Raw genomic sequence first — 16,562 nt, 5'->3', positions numbered from 1 at the left:
TGTAATACAGTACAGCATCTCCCCAGTATCACCTCCTGAACTTCAATAAAAACAGGAGGTTTAACTTGGCCACCGTTTTCATATTGTTTCTGGAATGCTTCTTAAAACACTGCAAAACATCTTTCAGTACTGAATATAGCATTATCCTTTGTGCAGATGAAGAATCTCAAAAAAAGTCAAGTCAAAAAGCAATCAGATGGCATATGCTAATTCTGTGGCCAACAGGCCAATCTTAGTGAAGAACTTTAGCTTGTAGCAAGAATGATATCAGTCCTACTTCTTTAAAGAATTCCTTGGAAGTTCACAACAGACTACTTTGTCAATTTCAATAGCTATCATTTAAAAAAAAAATGTTAGTTTTCAATTATTGCAAGTCAGAAAACCCCAGGCAAGGCAAAAACAGCTTTTTATGCAACAAGACAATTCATAAATACATAAGAGGTAGAACTGAGTAGTACCTCCATGACAGAGCCCCCACCAAGCCAACTGGTTAACAGAGTCATACCCCTGCCTTTAAATACACCATTGCTTGTCCTCCACAGAAATAAAAAACCTTTCTAAAAAGCTGACCTACTTCATAGAAAGCATAGCCAACTCCAGATATTTCTTGCTAACATAAGAGAGAAAGCTTCAAAATAAGTGTTCAAATGTAAAGAACAAAAAAAAAAAAGCCCTACTCTGATGTGAGAGTAGACAAAGTGCAGCAATATGATATTAGAAGAGATGATTATTCTAATATAAAAGGCATCTGATTAAAATTTAAAGACTAGATGTGACATTAATAAACAGCTAATATCACTTAAAATCAGAAAGACACCTAACTCAAATGACAGTATAGAATGACAGTAAAAGTCCTTTACTCCTAGCATTCCAGAAATAACTCCTTGCTGAAAAGCTGTGCACAAGTCAATTCCCATAATCTCTATGTGCATTCCAGTTGCCATATGATGAATCTAACAGTGAATTATTGACAGAATCCAGCCATCATCACAAGTTAACAGAATGTAGGTGACTGTCAGAAAATATTAATAGAGTATGCCACTTTTACATTGCTTCTAGAATAGCAGACTTACCTCGGCAGATGGTCCCATTCCCCACATATCCAGGTTTGCAAGTGCAGCTATGTCCTCTGACAGTGTTGGTACAGATTGCATTCTCATCACAGCTGTGCTGCCCACTGCCACACTCATCATGCTCTATAAGGGAAAAAAAGAACAAGAGACAGTGAGCTTTTCAGCTTGAAGACATGACATCTTAAAACCAAGTGGAATAAGAAGGGTGCCACAGCAGCTGATTACTGGGAGTTTGGTCTGGCAGTCAGTGATGGGTGTGCTTTCATTACAAGATTCAACAACATCTGCATGGTGATTGTTTAGGTTCAAAAACAGGAAAAAAGAATCAGTGAGGATGCAAAGTATTGCTAAGACAAAAACCTATGTAGAAAGCTATCATAGAATAATATCTGTTATGAAGACTAACCCTTATCTCGTTGCCTATCACCAACAGAAATAAGCATAAATATAAGACCAGAAAACTCAGGAGAGGGGATCCTATCAATGCTCTTAAAAACAACAGCAAAAACACACAGTTCAGTCTTCACAGCCACTTGCTCTAATATCTGCTGAGTAGGATCTTTATTTAATAAAATGTAATAACATTTTATCTTTTTAGAGAACTATTTCTACCACTGGACCCCAAACAGACTTCCATATTTTGTTTTCATCTAGCAATTCTAACTGCTGTCACTGGGCCTAATTCACTGCAGCTCCTGCATTTTTCTCTCGTGATGTATTTTATTGTAGAAAAGCATCAATTAGAAGTGCTGAGCTATGTGACCCTGAAGTTTCTTGCTTCATCCTCTAATTACTAGAGGTTACCTTCACACAGTTAGACTGCAGAAAGAAAACCCAAATATTTTACTCTTCTGAGCTGGTGGACTTACCATTTTGTTCAATGGAATCAAGAAAATGCAGAAATATTTCTGAGAGCCACGTAAAGGATTTAAAATATTAGACTTAAACAAAAATCAGAGTTTGGCATCCTTCTTGGTAGTCTTCATTCATGCAAATGCAGTAACCAGACTATCACCCTTCTACTAAGAGGTATAGTCAGGTTCCAGAGGCTTTCTGGAATCAAAGATAAACTTTGGTAATACTAGTAAATAAAGAGTGTTCAAAGGACTACAGGCTCAATTCAGACTTCTATAAAGTAGAGAGAGCTGATGCCTATAAAATTATTCATTGTTACATACTATGAAGTAACCCTTCAGAAGAGCCTCTCCATTGATACCAAATGGTATGGGTTGCCATCATTTTCTTCTAACAAACATCAAAGCAAAACATCTTTTGCTCTCTCTTTGCTTTTAGTAACAAGCTCTCATATGCACACACTCACACGTGTCTGGCTTTTGCTGATAACTTCAGGTCTACATTTATGCTTGTTAGTTTATGTTGATCCCCAGCTCAGCTTAGTAATTGACTTCAGCTTCTTTCCAATTTTCATTGGAATGCCTTAGACATTCAGAACCGTTAGGCTTCCTCATGGGCTGTTTGTTCTCCATCCCTTCTTCCTGCTGTGGTCTCATGGTGCTCAAATGGCTGCATCAGATGCAAAGATCATCAAGCTACCCTTCAAGGAAGTGCTTCGCCGGCAAGTGAAACTGAATGATTCTTTCTTTTAAAATGAAAGCCTTTCTCCAGGCTTTCTCCCTCCTCTTACTACTTTTATTCATTATTGTTATTAGTCTGCAGGTGTATGTGTTGTATTCAAGCTACAATGAGAGGGCCTTTGTCACAGGCTCACTTACACACACAATTCCTACTGAAATAATTGCCAGAATTAGTTGATTACCTTCTCAGCACTTCAAATACAAACAACAGATTTCCCAGTGGTAACTTTTGTGTTTTGCCAGAACACAAAAGAGGTTATGCTCTGCCATGCTTTTTCGAGGACTACGACAATGTAAATCATTCTATTTACTTCTCCTGCAAATGTAGAAATTCTGGCAATATTAAACAGAGGTCAGTTTTTCTAAGTAGACAAAACCTTGAGGAGTCAGCAACTAAGTTTGAAAAGTGGACCCTGGGAATCTGCCCTCAGCATAAGAAATATCAAGAGAATCTCCTCTGCGTGAGGAATCCCAAGATTTCACAGCAGCAGTTTGGTTGCAATTATGGGAACTTTAAATAAAATTTTCCCTGGTATAAAGATGTCTACAGATCATGATGCTACAGTGTTAATAAGAATGAGAAAGCTTTGATTTTCTGCCAACTTACAAAAATCTTTTATTCCAAATGGGACAAGTCCTTGGGAGTCTGTCAGTAGTGAGTTATTTTTTGTTTCATTCTCCCTCATCCTCTTGGTATCCACAGTGGGAAGTGTGTGTTGAAGGTCAGCTCGTGTTTTGTTTAAACTCAGAAGAGATTACAAGTAATTTGCAAAGAACATCACTTTCACACATCACTTTCAAAGTCTCCCATTCAAGTGCCAATCAGGAAGAACGTACTTCTGCTTTAAAGTTATGGTTGAAACCACCTAAATAGATAGGCTGGAAGGAAAGGACACTGGAAAACAAATGCAAAGAGTCACAGACTGTATCATTCCATAAGAACAAGGGAGAGAGCTGGGAAAAAATCTTGAGGCCACGTCTTAACAACTTCACTTTCAGCTGAAAATGAGCAAAGAAAAAAATCCATCTCATTTTTAATTTTTTATATATACATATGTATGCATAGATCTGTGTATATGTAAACACACTGCCATGGAATGACAGCTCAGGAATGGCAGTGTCATAAAGTCTGACTGAGTTTATCCATCTCCATGTGACTTTTGTTATTACTACACAGCACAAAAGGGGATTGTGATCAAAGACAGAGCTGGGAGCCTTACTGAGAAGGATGCTATTGGAGGAGGCAGTTCCCAGAAAACAAAAGAAAAACCACTTTCCACTGGATTACTAACATTCATCTCAAGAAACAGGTACCATTTCAGAAGAACAGTTACAATTATAATTCCTTGCTCACTGATGATTTATCTACAAAATCTCTGCAAATTTTTCTTCTGTATTACAATTTCTGTTACTCAAGTGTTTGGTTGTTGCCACCAGAGTTTTTGGATCATTTGCTAGAGGATCATTTGTTTTTTTGTGACTCAATTTCTCTCTAAAATGAGAATGTTTCCAGATTCTACACCTGTTTTAGTATTTACCATTCTTCTGAAGTCCTCAGAAGCTAAAGATCTTACAGAAAATTAAAGGGTATCAATATTCTACAGCTAAAAAAAAAGAGATCAAATACCAACTGCTAGTTTAAGATATCAAATACCAACTGCTAGTTTACCTTCCGCTTAGTATTTCTTTACTACAAATAGAAAGAAGGTATGAAAGAACGCATTGTGTCTCAAGCTTCAGGTCATATTCTTGCTTCCTAGCCACTTAGCTACAATCACAGTGACACAAACTACATATTTAAGCCTGGTATTTTTCTTCTGGGTAAAGACTTGGCTGAATTTCCCAAAGCTTTCACAGACTTCTCCAACATCTGAGTTCCTACTTTAAGCACACCAGTTTAAGAAGCAATTACTAAAAAGCTCATTCCTTACTCAGGTATGCTCTGCGTGTATGGGAACTGTTGAGCCACAGCCTGAACCACTGACTGATCACCTGAGGCAAGGACTAGGTCAGCCCTGGGAGCACAGGAGAAGGCAATTCACCTGTGTGACCAGAAGACTCCACCTCTCCTCTCCTATTTAAGGGCTGACTAGCACTGGAGAAGGATCTCTTTCTAGAGATCCCTCCTTTTTGGAGGTACTATAAATACAGGTATTTCTTCCTTGATTGTTTCTTTTTCACTGCAATAAGCTTTCCAACTATAACACCTGTAAAGAACCATCCTAACCGTGCTACTATTCCAACTGTACACCATGCATATGTTAAGCAGTGCTTGTTTTGAAGAATATCTTTAAAACAATCTACATCACAATCTAGATAACCCTGGTTATCTACTTGCCTCAGGCAACCTGGAATTGCTTCTGTTTGAGCTGAAGTCCACCATGAATCTGGGGATACTGATGCTCATATACAGGTTGTGCTGCATGGTAGCGCATACAGTGGTTAAAGATAAGTACTGTAGTTATCTTTGCTTTGTTCACAGGCAACCTAATAAAATAAGCTTATCTTAATGAACGGAATACCTGGGAGCAGTCTGACAGAATTTGTTTCAATATTACAAGGCATTACAAAGGTAACAATCACATTAAGAAAAAGAAAAAAAAACGAATTTAATTCCCCAGAAAGTAGTTTCAAGCAGGCATTAGTTAAATATCTTATTTTAGGACACAGCAATGCATCCTACAAATAGCAGAAAATGCCTTATATTAAAAATAGGCTAGTCTGTTTGCACACTGACACTAGGGCACAAACAATACCTCCTTTCTCCTGAAATCCCAAAGAAGAAACTAGGTAGAGTGCAATGGGAAAACAGACTGTTTCCTGTTAAAGACTCAGTAGCACAGATACATAGGAAACGGCTAAAATAAGCACAATTACCCAACTGCCACAGAGAGAGTTGGACCACCCTGCATCCACCTGCACTTGGGCACGTGGACAAGACAGATTGACTCTGCTGAAGCAAGCAGCACACCACTCCAACATCTGCAACCAATGTTTATTGTGCAAGCATGCAAAAGGCGACAGGTAACTAATTCCTGAGTGAGAGGGAGATTGAAAATGCAACCAAACTCTGCATCCATCCACAAAGTATTTGCTACAAAAGATCACACCTCTTCAATAGCTCCATTAGCTACATCTTCAGCCAAGGCAGAATGATCCATCATGATGTATTTCAGCTGCGAAGCCATTCGCTTAACAGATCTTCAACTTTCTTCAAAACACAGGTACATATTGAGGCTAATAAAGGTAAAGCACCTACAAGTTGCAGCAGCCTGTGTTTTGCATACCTCAAATAAGTGCACGTTCCATTAATATGCAACCCTATTGACAGGCAGTCTCTTCAGTGTGAAGTATAAATAAGTGTGTTCAAACACCAAAGAAGTCAACATTCAGGCACCTGTTTTCCTGCAAAATATTCTGTATATGCATTTCTCTAGCCTGATCTTACTGAGGCTTACACATGGCTATTCTCTTCAGCATTAGCTCAAAAACAGCTCTCTGTTCTGGGCAGCAGTGAAGTAGAAGAATGCAATAGGGAGCATGTTGGGGAGGCAGAGCACTACACAAAGATTTAGGCTGCCTGAAGTACTGAATTCTGCAGAAAGCCATCCAAACCACACTGCAAAATTGTATGTAGAGTACAAACAATCACACAAAAATAATTCAGAGCACATACAGAGCAAAAATGAGATTCAGCATGCATTTGTAAATACAGATGAGTGATAATTTCTAAATAAACAGTTACAGCTAAATACAATTTTTCTTCATTTGTGTGCATCTGAAATGCAGTGCTTGTGAAAGGTTCTAGGCAGTTATGACAGCCAGCATCAGAACTGTCAGTAGTAAAAAATGGATTACTGCCATACTCTTGAAGTTTTGAACATTATAAATATCATCCACTTTTTTTACTGGAAAGATATTTGTAATAAATTATTTTTATAATGACACAAGAGGAAGATTACATTTTGTGTGTATATTTTTTAAAAATGCATACTTTCTCTTTTTTCTCTCTGTACGTACTTGGGAAAAAAATCAAGTATTTGGGTTGTTATATTTGTTATACTATTTGTCCAAGTCTTTAGCAGAAAATTAGAACCACGTTTGAAAATATATAGACACAGCAAAGCTAAGCACCTTTTAGACAAGAGTCACAGATAATTGTAACATCGGGATAGCTTCCCCTTACAGAGTTCAAAAGCCTATTCGAAAAAAGACATTTGATTTAAGGTTTATTTTTTCACAAGTGTGTTGACTTTTTTTTTTTTATTAGATAAGAATGTTCTTCTAAAAAGGACAGGCACTGGAATGCAATTACTGGAGACACATCCCATAGAATGGTCCTTCACCAGAGCTGCTTTCAATTCTCATTACACGAGAAGGCCTCAATTTAAATTGGCTCAGAAGATGGGAACAATTTTCTTATTGTAAGGATTTCCTTCCATTAGTTACCCAAAGCCTTCACACTTAATAGAAAGCATTCATCTTTGGAAAACATTGTGAAAAGATTCTGACTATTTCTATTTATTCTTACTTTTACAACATCGAAAGGAAATCTACGTTGACCTCTAAATTGTGAGAGAGGACAACTGCTTCTGGGTTGTGTAAGCACAAATGCAGTAACCACTGCTATACACCAACAGACGTATAACAGAGAGACAACTCACTTCAAGAACAGCAAGGTCATCAAATTCTGCCATTTTTTATTAATACAGAGACCACTTGTATAGAATACATGATCTCATGTAAAATTAAGCAGCTGTCTGGCTACACTTAAGCCAATGGTATTTTAAAACTGTGAAAGGAGAATGCCACCTCCCTGAATACTTTTAAAAGAACAAACAAAGCTCTGCTGCATGACGTGAAGACTCAAATGTCTATTTAATTATTAACGCTTTAAAAATGACAGATGAAAAATAGAATTTAAGAAATATCATGGACTTCACAGCATCGGGATTTCGGCTCACAGGAAATTCTGATGAAAGAAAAAGGATACCTTTGAAATAGGCTGGATAAAAAGAAACTTTACTCTGTGCACCTGGGAAGACTCTCTCCAAGAAAATAAAGGCAGTTAGGAATGAGATGCATACATCAAACAGGTTATGTACAAGAAATTACCTTGTGGATGGTAAGCTGGTAAAAGACAATAGCGAACACAGACAATCCTAAACAAATCTGTATTTTCACCTACTTGTGAGCAGCCATAAAGTTGCTGAGAGAAGCCCTGAGGAGCTATCAAAAGGGATTTCAGATCACTGGGATGGTTAGTTGATTGTTAGCTGGAGTACAGATGGAGTTTTCTTCTCTCCCCTCACTGGTAGCAAGGGATACTGAGAGAAGCAGGAAAACCCATCTGATAAATCCGTGGCTGAGAGGCTGGTGCCCTTTTGGGAATTTTGGCTTTATCGGCCATGGGGCAGATTACTCAGTGCCTGGTCTGGTGGCTGCTGATTGCATTCACCTAGATCATACAGGCAAAAGAATTCTGGCCCAGAGTTGCCCTCTACATTAAGAAGTGGAGAGAGTGCAGAGAGCTGCCTCTGAGAAACATTCATGAATTTCTAGGTTAAAATCAGGGACTCGGCCCACAGAGGACATCTGGTGGTTGGAATCTACTGCAGGCCACCTGATTCAGGTGAGCCTGTAGTTGAGACATTCTTGCTCCAGCTTCAAGAGGCATAACACCTTCAGGCTCTCATCCTGGTTAAGGATTTCAACCACCAGATATCTGCTGGAAAAAGTACTGAGAGCTGCAAGCAGTCCAGGAGACCCCTGGAGTCCATTCAGAAAACCACTTTCTGATTCAGGTACTAGACAGACCCACCAAAATTGAAGTGTTGCTGGACCTGGTGCTCACTAATGTGAAAGAGATTGTATAAGTGGTTAAGATTGATTGAATGCAGCCTGGGCTGCAGCAACCATGTCCTGGTCGAATTGATAGTCTCAAGGAACATGGGCCTGGCAAGGAGCAGAGTCAGGCCTGACCTTCAGGAGAGCGAGCTTCAGGCTGTTTAGCGAACTGTTGGATGCAATCCCTGGGAAACTATCCTTAGGAACAAGGGAAAAGTACAGAGCTGGCAGTACTCAAAAGATACCTTTTTGAGACTGCTAGAGCTCTCCATTTTCCAAAGTAAGAAATCAGGCAGATGAAGCAACAAACCATCATGGCTGAGCAAAGATCTGCTGGTCAAACCGAGGGGAAAAAGGAAAAGGAAGCAGGGATGGGTGGCCTGGGAAAAATATAGAGGCATGCTGTTCCAAATGTGCAGGGATGGACTCAGGAAAGTCAAGGTGCAGATGGAATTGAACTTGGAGAGGGATGTGAAGAACAAGGGTTTCTTCATATCCCTGATCTTCTAAGTGTGATTTGAAGTAGCAAAATCCTTCCCAGTGTAAGAGGAGAGCGACTCCAAGACCACCTCATAACTGAATGTGTACAAGTCAATACACAAGGAAGGATGTGAAGCTGTTGGAAAGCATTCAGAGTAAGACTACAAAGATGATTAGAGGGCTGGAGCACCTCTCCTGTGAAGATAGGTTGAGGGAGTTGGGCTTGTTTAGTTTGACTGTGGGGAGATCTCATTACAGCCCTCCAGCACTTGAAAGGCACTTACAAGCAGGAGAGGGATTGACTTTCTGCACAGTATGATAGTGATAGGACAAGAGGTGGATGGCTTTATAATTAAAAAAAGATTTTAGGTTAGACCTTAGAGAGAAATTGTTTGCTCAAGAAAGTGGGGAGACGCTGCAATAGGCTGCCCAGAGAGGCTGTGGATGCCCCATTCCTGAAGGCATTCAAGACTAGGTTGGATGGGATCCCAGTCAGCCTTATCTAATGGCTGGCCACCCTGACATGGCAGAACGGTTCGAACGAGGTGATCTTCAAAGTCCCACCCAAACTAAGCCATTCTAAGAACAGAGAAGTTCCATTTCCTTAACATAAGGATACACTGCAATTTAATCCTTATGAGCAGTTAAATATACAAAGTACTGCCAGAAATATCTGCTTTGCAGTTCTTTTAATAGGAAACTAAAACGCTATTGTGATTTAAGACACAATGAACAGCTTCTGGTGTTTAATGCCAAATTATTTAGACTGCATTCTAAAAGAGTAGACATATGCTACTCCTGGGTAATTAGGAAGAAATAGTGAGATTTAATTTGAATATAAAATTTTGAACGTTCACATATTTGCTGTCTGAATAACACCTCTTAAATGTTTACGTTAAAGTAATAAATTAAAATTCTTCCCTTTTTTTCCCTGGCACAGAATTAGATTTTGGTCACATTTTGCTATCCAAAATTCAAGCTTACTAAATACAATACTAATCAAATCTATGCTTATGCACCGTTTGTCTTTTTATTTTTAACACTGCTACTGTTTTATGTTGATTTAGCCTGTTAAACCAGGCTGCCTAGAACCATCTAGAAACTGGTGTAACAATATAATGAGATTTTCATTCCCAAACTGGTATTCAGAGAGAATCAATGAGATTTGTCTGACAGTTTCCTGTTCCTCAACAACTTTAGTTATTATTTGGTATAGTTAACATACTTATTCCACAATGAAGTCTTGTAGTCACATATTCAAAGATTATAAAGAAAACTACTGTAATCTTATTCATGCATGTAACGTGATAGGAATAGTTGTAGGGGAAAACAGATTAACACTACCATGTTCTAAAGAGACCAGTGTGCAAACATGAGAATTAATGACACTTGTAACATTCGTTTGAATGATTCCAGCATTCGGCAGGTGAAGTATTCAAACCTATCATTTCTGCAGCGAAACACTGAGCCTTCCTTGTTTCTCCTCAGCAAGAAGCTGAAAGCAGAGGTAAATACGAAGGTTTATATTCTACTCCAGTATATAGAAACTTCACTATTCATTGCTAAGACATTCACCTTACTGATGAGCCCTATTCCCATGAAACCCACCAGGTCCACTGTTGGCTTATATATATGGACAGAAATAAGAAGAGTCCTCTAAATGCACTCAGGACTCACGACGTCAAAACATCCTGGATCTGTACAACTGGATTCTCCTATTTTTTAGTTGGTATTCAAGACATTATTTCCCAAATGTTCGCATGATTCTGCTCGACTACAGCTGAGCTATAATTTGACAGTTTCAGTGAACTACCTGGAATAATTCTGATATCTTTTCTATGAATGTCAATAGCTAATTTAGAGCGTTTTTATATATACCCTCCCTTTATTTTTTTCCCCCCCTTAAGGGAAGCATTCTTTATACTGTGATCCTCTGTTCTGCTTTACTACTTTATAACAACAACTACCAATAGAGCCTATTTGAGTTTCACAAGAGAAGTTCACTATGTAGTTCTAGGAATTGCTACAATGGAAGCATTTTTGGCCAAATCAAGACAAACAATAGCTACCTTTCTTGAACAGTAACTTCTCTGTAATGGAACTGTAACTTTTTCAAGAAGTGTAGAATGCAGAGCAGGAAAAATAAAAAAAGAGAAAGATGACTTGCTAGAACAACATATATTTGCACATATATAATAAATGGCTATATAACATCTCTTAGGAAGAGAGATTTGTTTTCACTATTTCTGAACACAGTATTAACAAAGGAAATAAAGGAAAAAGGAAAATACAAAAAACAACTTTGGAATTAAGAATGGTCTTAAGTCTAGACTCTGATAAGAAGCTGCCCAAGGTTAAAGAAAAGCAGCATTGGGTGATAAAACAGGAAACTAGATCAAATGTTGAAAAATTCAAGAATCATTGGAAGCACGCACCATTGGTCCTTCTGCGTTTAAATTTTATTTCCTACTCTCTGATAGCACATTTGAGTAGATGTGCCAAATTAGTAAAGAACATGAAAATAATAATATGAAAGATGTAGCTTTTTTTTGTGTGAAGAGTCAGTATCAAGTGTTTTTTGACATTGAATTCCCATGTTATCCATATCAACATTAGAAATATTGTTTTGACAGGTACAGAAGTTCCAGAATGCAACCTTAAACTTGCGCGTTGATTAGAAAACACCAAGCCCAACTGTCACACATCCTATTTAAATGGGACACTTTGCTGCAGTTTTGTGGAGTTCTTACTGAAATCAGATTAGACCTCTTTGCATGCAGCGTTGTTTTTTAATGCTGAAAAGGAATCTTAAAAAAAAATCCATCTGTAAATATTTCACGCTAGGCAGCTTGTATGACTGCGCAAGATTAGTCCCTTTCAAATCTTGAGTCTCAAAATATTTTTCACATAATAAATCTATCAAGCATCTGCTTCATTAGAGAAGGAGGCAGGGTGTCCAGCCTTCAGACCTGGTGCTAGATCAGATTGCTCAGGGCCCCATCCAACGTGCCCCTGAACACCTCCAGTGACAGAGCATCCGCAGCCTCTCTGGGCAGCCTGTTCCAGCACATCACCACTCTCTCAGTAGAAAAACTTTCCCTAATATCTAGTCTACATCTCCCTTCCTTTAGTTTAAATCATTCCTTCTTGACCTATCACTATCAGACTGTGTAAAAAGTTTATTTCCCTCCTGTTTATAAATTCCTTCTAAATGCTTGGAAGCTCACAAAGAGGACTATTCAGAGCCTGCTCTTTTCCAGGCTCAACCAGCTCTGTCCCTTAAGCCAGCCTTCATATAAGAGGTGATTCAGCCGTTCCATCATCTTCATGGTCCTTCTCTGCATCCTCTCAAAAAACGCAATTCAGATTGGATTTAGAGACAAAATTAATTAAAATACTTTGGGGAAGAGTGCATACTGCAAATTAAGAGATGCAAATATTAAAAAAACAAATCCATTATGGAAGAAACTCCCCTTTACTGCCAGGAAAAAAAAAAAAAAAAAAAGAAAGAAAGGAAAAAAAAACATATTTAGGAACATTTTAAATATTGCTAATGAAATACAGCACAATATTTTTTTTTAAATACTAATATCAGTGGTGCAACTGAAGCTGATGTGGCAATAGAAATGGTTCACAAAATTACCAAAAATGTAATACTGCACACATGGGAAACAGAACTATGCCCTCATCTGCGAGATCCCAAGCATCTTAAGGGTCTTTTTCGTTATTGCATTTATGATCCATTTATGGTCTGTATGTCTAGAGGTAGGCAGTAGCCTGGTCTGCATGGCAGCCTCTCTCCACATGACCCCTGTAATCTCCAGCCTGATCCCAAATGCAAATGCGATTTATATTTGACTGCAGAGGAAGTGGGCTCTATACCCACAAAGACAAACCCCAGGTCCAGTTCCACAATTTATGTATGTCGATTTGTATATCTGTAAACCATTAACTCTTCCAAATTCCTTTGAGCAGTTCTCACTTTACTTGACATATAGCTATAAAGCAGGGAAATTCATACAGAGAACAAATTAGCTCTCATATAGAGAGTAAATAAAGCTTTGGAATTCACCCTGATGTACTGTGCAGAAATAAAGAAACTATACAGTTCCAGCAAGGCTGGAGCAGTGAGTAATGAATATTGACAGATGAAAAGTAAGAACATTTCTGTGAAGTTCTCAGCTTCTCTAAATCATAGGACATTCACTTAGGAAAGTAAAGAAATCACAAATAATGACAGAATCTGAGACAGCATAGCAGTTGCCACTGCCTAAATTACAGTTTGCAGGAGAGATGTCTGTTACCATTACATCTTAAGAAACAGTTTTATTTTGCCTGTTTTGCTCAGAGCTGAATAGAGTCCAAACACCTGCATTGTGTCAAAAAAAAAAAAAAAGAAAAAAAAGAAAAAAAAAGCACCCTAAAGCAATATGGTACTGATTTATTTATAATTGCAATATGACTCAATCTAAAAGGATGGGCTGCTTTTTATCCAGAAAATTGTGGAAGCTGCATATTTTATGAAGTTGATATCAGAATCTCATCTTCCTGGTATTTTCAGTTCAACAATAGCTGGGAGCTTCACTTTGCAGAACTCTCAAAATCAGTAATAACTAAACTTATGAAATTTACCTTTCAATGCAGCTTTCCATCACGGCTTGATGAACTTTGTATTAGTGACATAAGTTCAAAAGACTTTTTTATGCCAACACTCCATGACAATTTAACTTCCACACACGAAAAAGAAAACATTACAAAAGCCATGCAAAGCCTAGTTCAAGCTTACACTAAAACTTATTGGAGCTATTGAAGTGTACTGAGTTGGAATTGTTTCTTAATGCACGTGCGTGACAGAAGCACCCATCTGCTCGCACAAGAACACAAAATCACACTTAAGGACATATTGTTTCTTTGCACCTGTTAGAGATGCAAGGAAAGGCCTGCAGAGCATTGGCATGCACTTCGCCAGTGATACTGAAGTCACAAAGACTTTGACTTAAACAACAAACTGAGAAAAATGGCGTAAGTCAAGCTGCTAGATTTCCCCCACAGACTCACCACCTTCCTGCTTTATGTATGAGTTTCTAATTATACAAGTGCTGCAACAAATGATGGAGTCCATTATATTTTGCTCTTGTGACGAAGTACTTACTGCATGTAAACAGAATGTTTACCCAGCTGCAACTCCCCTAAGTAAGTCGGTGAGTGCAGAGATTATTAAAAATACATTTTTTAAAACTGGCTTCTAGCAGAGTATTTAAGCACCTTAACTATCAAATGGTTTTCTCTGAACCCAACTTCCCCCAGTGAGTTCAAGTAGGACAAACGGGCTTTAAGCTCTTCAAAAAGAAAGTCTCTTTATACCACTTTTGGGTATCGGTCTTCAGTATACTGCTATGGCATCCCAAAGATACCACAGAATTTGTAAATGGAAGAAAGAGATCAAATCATTTTACCCCTTGAAGCGTGCGACTCCGGCATTATGTTTACTCTCAACACGCCAAATTGACTTTGATTTGTAGACAGGAATGGCAACTAGTGAATCGCCATTTCCTGAGGCACCCATGTTCTTCCCTGGAGATATTCTACTGTAATAGCAATCACTCTAGACCAACCCTGTCCTACGAGACCTGACAATATCCCAACCTGAGTTTCTTTGGCTGCAGCTGTTTTTTTTCTTACAGCAGCAAAATACGACAGTGTGAAGATGCCTCCGCTGAGACCAAAGACAGATCAAGCAGAATTCCTGTGCTGTGCACTGCTCAGCCTCTTGTAACTAACTGCAGGATAATGATGATGCCACTTTATTTTGCACGTTGTTCACTTAAGTAAACAATAATAAAAATTACTTAGCTATGCAAACATAGCACTGAACACTGAAGAAATGCACGGCTGATGAAGGTTTATTCAAAAAAAGAATATTCTTCTCTAGAAGACCTTTAATACAAATGCTTGAAAAGTCACTGGCAGGCAAAGGAAACTGGCTACAAACAGTATCTACTGCGATCCAAGACAAACAGGAATCCAAGCAGAGGATTCCAAGCAGAGGATTATGCAAAAGAGTGCAAGATGTAAGAAAGGTATCTCTTCTCCAAGAAAACTTCACATTTCAGGGAGAACAGAGAGTAAGCTCAGCTACTCAAAAATCATTGAACAAGCACTGCAGAAATATATTGGAGATACCAAACGAGGGCCTCTAGGGGATGAAGTGGCATACCTTTCCAATGTTAACCAGGCTGGCTCACAAAGTGCTATCTAAAGCCTCCTTGCTGCAGGTTGCTGCAATCAGCCTTTGGCAAAACAAGAAATAATTAAGAAAAACAAAGCACCAGGTGTCGGGAACAACTTCATTTAAAAAGATATTCCATTAAAAATCAATTTATGGAAGGTAAAATGAAATTCCATGCTTAGATCGGGTACCTAATATTGACAGAACAAGTCCATTCATGTATGCATCAATGAAACAGAGAAAGTAGTGACCACAAACCATGAAAGAAACATGAAAAATGCAGAAGGGTTAGAATGTTTCACTAGAAAAAGCAAGACAGATGTCAAACAAAAGAAATAAAATGAGAAATGAGAATCAAGCAACAGTGAGCTCAGGAAGAACTGCCTTCTCTTTCCAACAAAAAGCAACATCAACATCAGCAAAGCCAGAGACCCTAAATGAGCATCCAGAAGCCCCTGGTAAAATTAAAAAAAAATAATAATAAAGAAATACTTTGGCTTTTTTGCTTTTTGTTTTAGCAGCATCTGTATTTTCCATGTTTTTGTACTGCATGCCATAGAATAATACCATGAGTAAAGTCAGTAGAAAACAAGGTATTTTGTTTTACAGTCAGCTGTCTTACAGGATGTTTTCACATCTGCAGAGCACGTTGTCTGAAAAAGCATGCATTTTCTGACACGCCTGTAATTTCTGTTCATGGCTTTATGCAAAAGACTATTTTAATCTGAGTCAAAAGCTATGTCAGAAGGAAGCATCTGCTCTAATATCAAGATGAAATAGCATTTTCAGTGCGAGCTATGAAAACGTTTGAAGATCAACACTTATCAAAGGCCTAAATTGTATTTATCTTAATTTTTTTTCTTTCTGAATGATGCCACACTTAACTTTTGGCACTGCACAAAAGCACGTGAACAAGTATTTCTAACTCTTCCCATCTTACAGTACAGAGTATTTCCCCAGTACTCTATCATTTAATCCTCTGAGCCATCAATGCTCCACATTCTCTTTAAGGAAAGGTTCCTGCCAGGCAGGCTCTTCACTTCCTGAGCTTTCTTCCACCACCAACTCGACCCCTTGCTACATTTCCACCTGCAGAACAGTACAGGCAATCTTCCACAAAGGCTTGTTACTTCCAGTCCCCCCACATGGAAAGTGAACAACTGTAATGAAGTCTTTGCATTAAAATTGGAGATGAATATTTATAGGAATAAAAAAGCTTAGAACTACCATTTGCTAACCTCTTCACCCCAAATAGTATCCACATTCTAATGGTATCAGTGAAAAAGTAGTCCTATTAAGAGGATCATACTTCACAAAGGAAAAGTTGTGAGAAAATGG

At 38.3% G+C, this 16,562-nt stretch overlaps 1 protein-coding gene across 3 annotated transcripts in view; it reads right to left on the bottom strand.

Moving 5' to 3' along the window:
* The window catches only part of NELL1 (neural EGFL like 1), a 286,319-nt gene that overhangs the window by 104,677 nt on the left and 165,080 nt on the right, over positions 1-16,562 (bottom strand). For all 3 annotated transcript variants that reach the window (XM_052694359.1, XM_052694361.1, XM_052694362.1), the window contains exon 14: positions 1,074-1,196. In XM_052694359.1, the coding sequence (XP_052550319.1) occupies positions 1,074-1,196 (123 nt within the window). The remainder of the gene's footprint in view (positions 1-1,073; positions 1,197-16,562) is intronic.

Source organism: Tympanuchus pallidicinctus, unplaced genomic scaffold, assembly GCF_026119805.1.
Source record: "Tympanuchus pallidicinctus isolate F22 unplaced genomic scaffold, pur_lepc_1.0 scaffold3, whole genome shotgun sequence".
Lineage (NCBI taxonomy): Eukaryota > Metazoa > Chordata > Aves > Galliformes > Phasianidae > Tympanuchus > Tympanuchus pallidicinctus.
The sequence above is the reverse complement of the archived record's forward strand: the minus strand, read 5'-3'. Positions and strand labels throughout refer to the sequence as shown.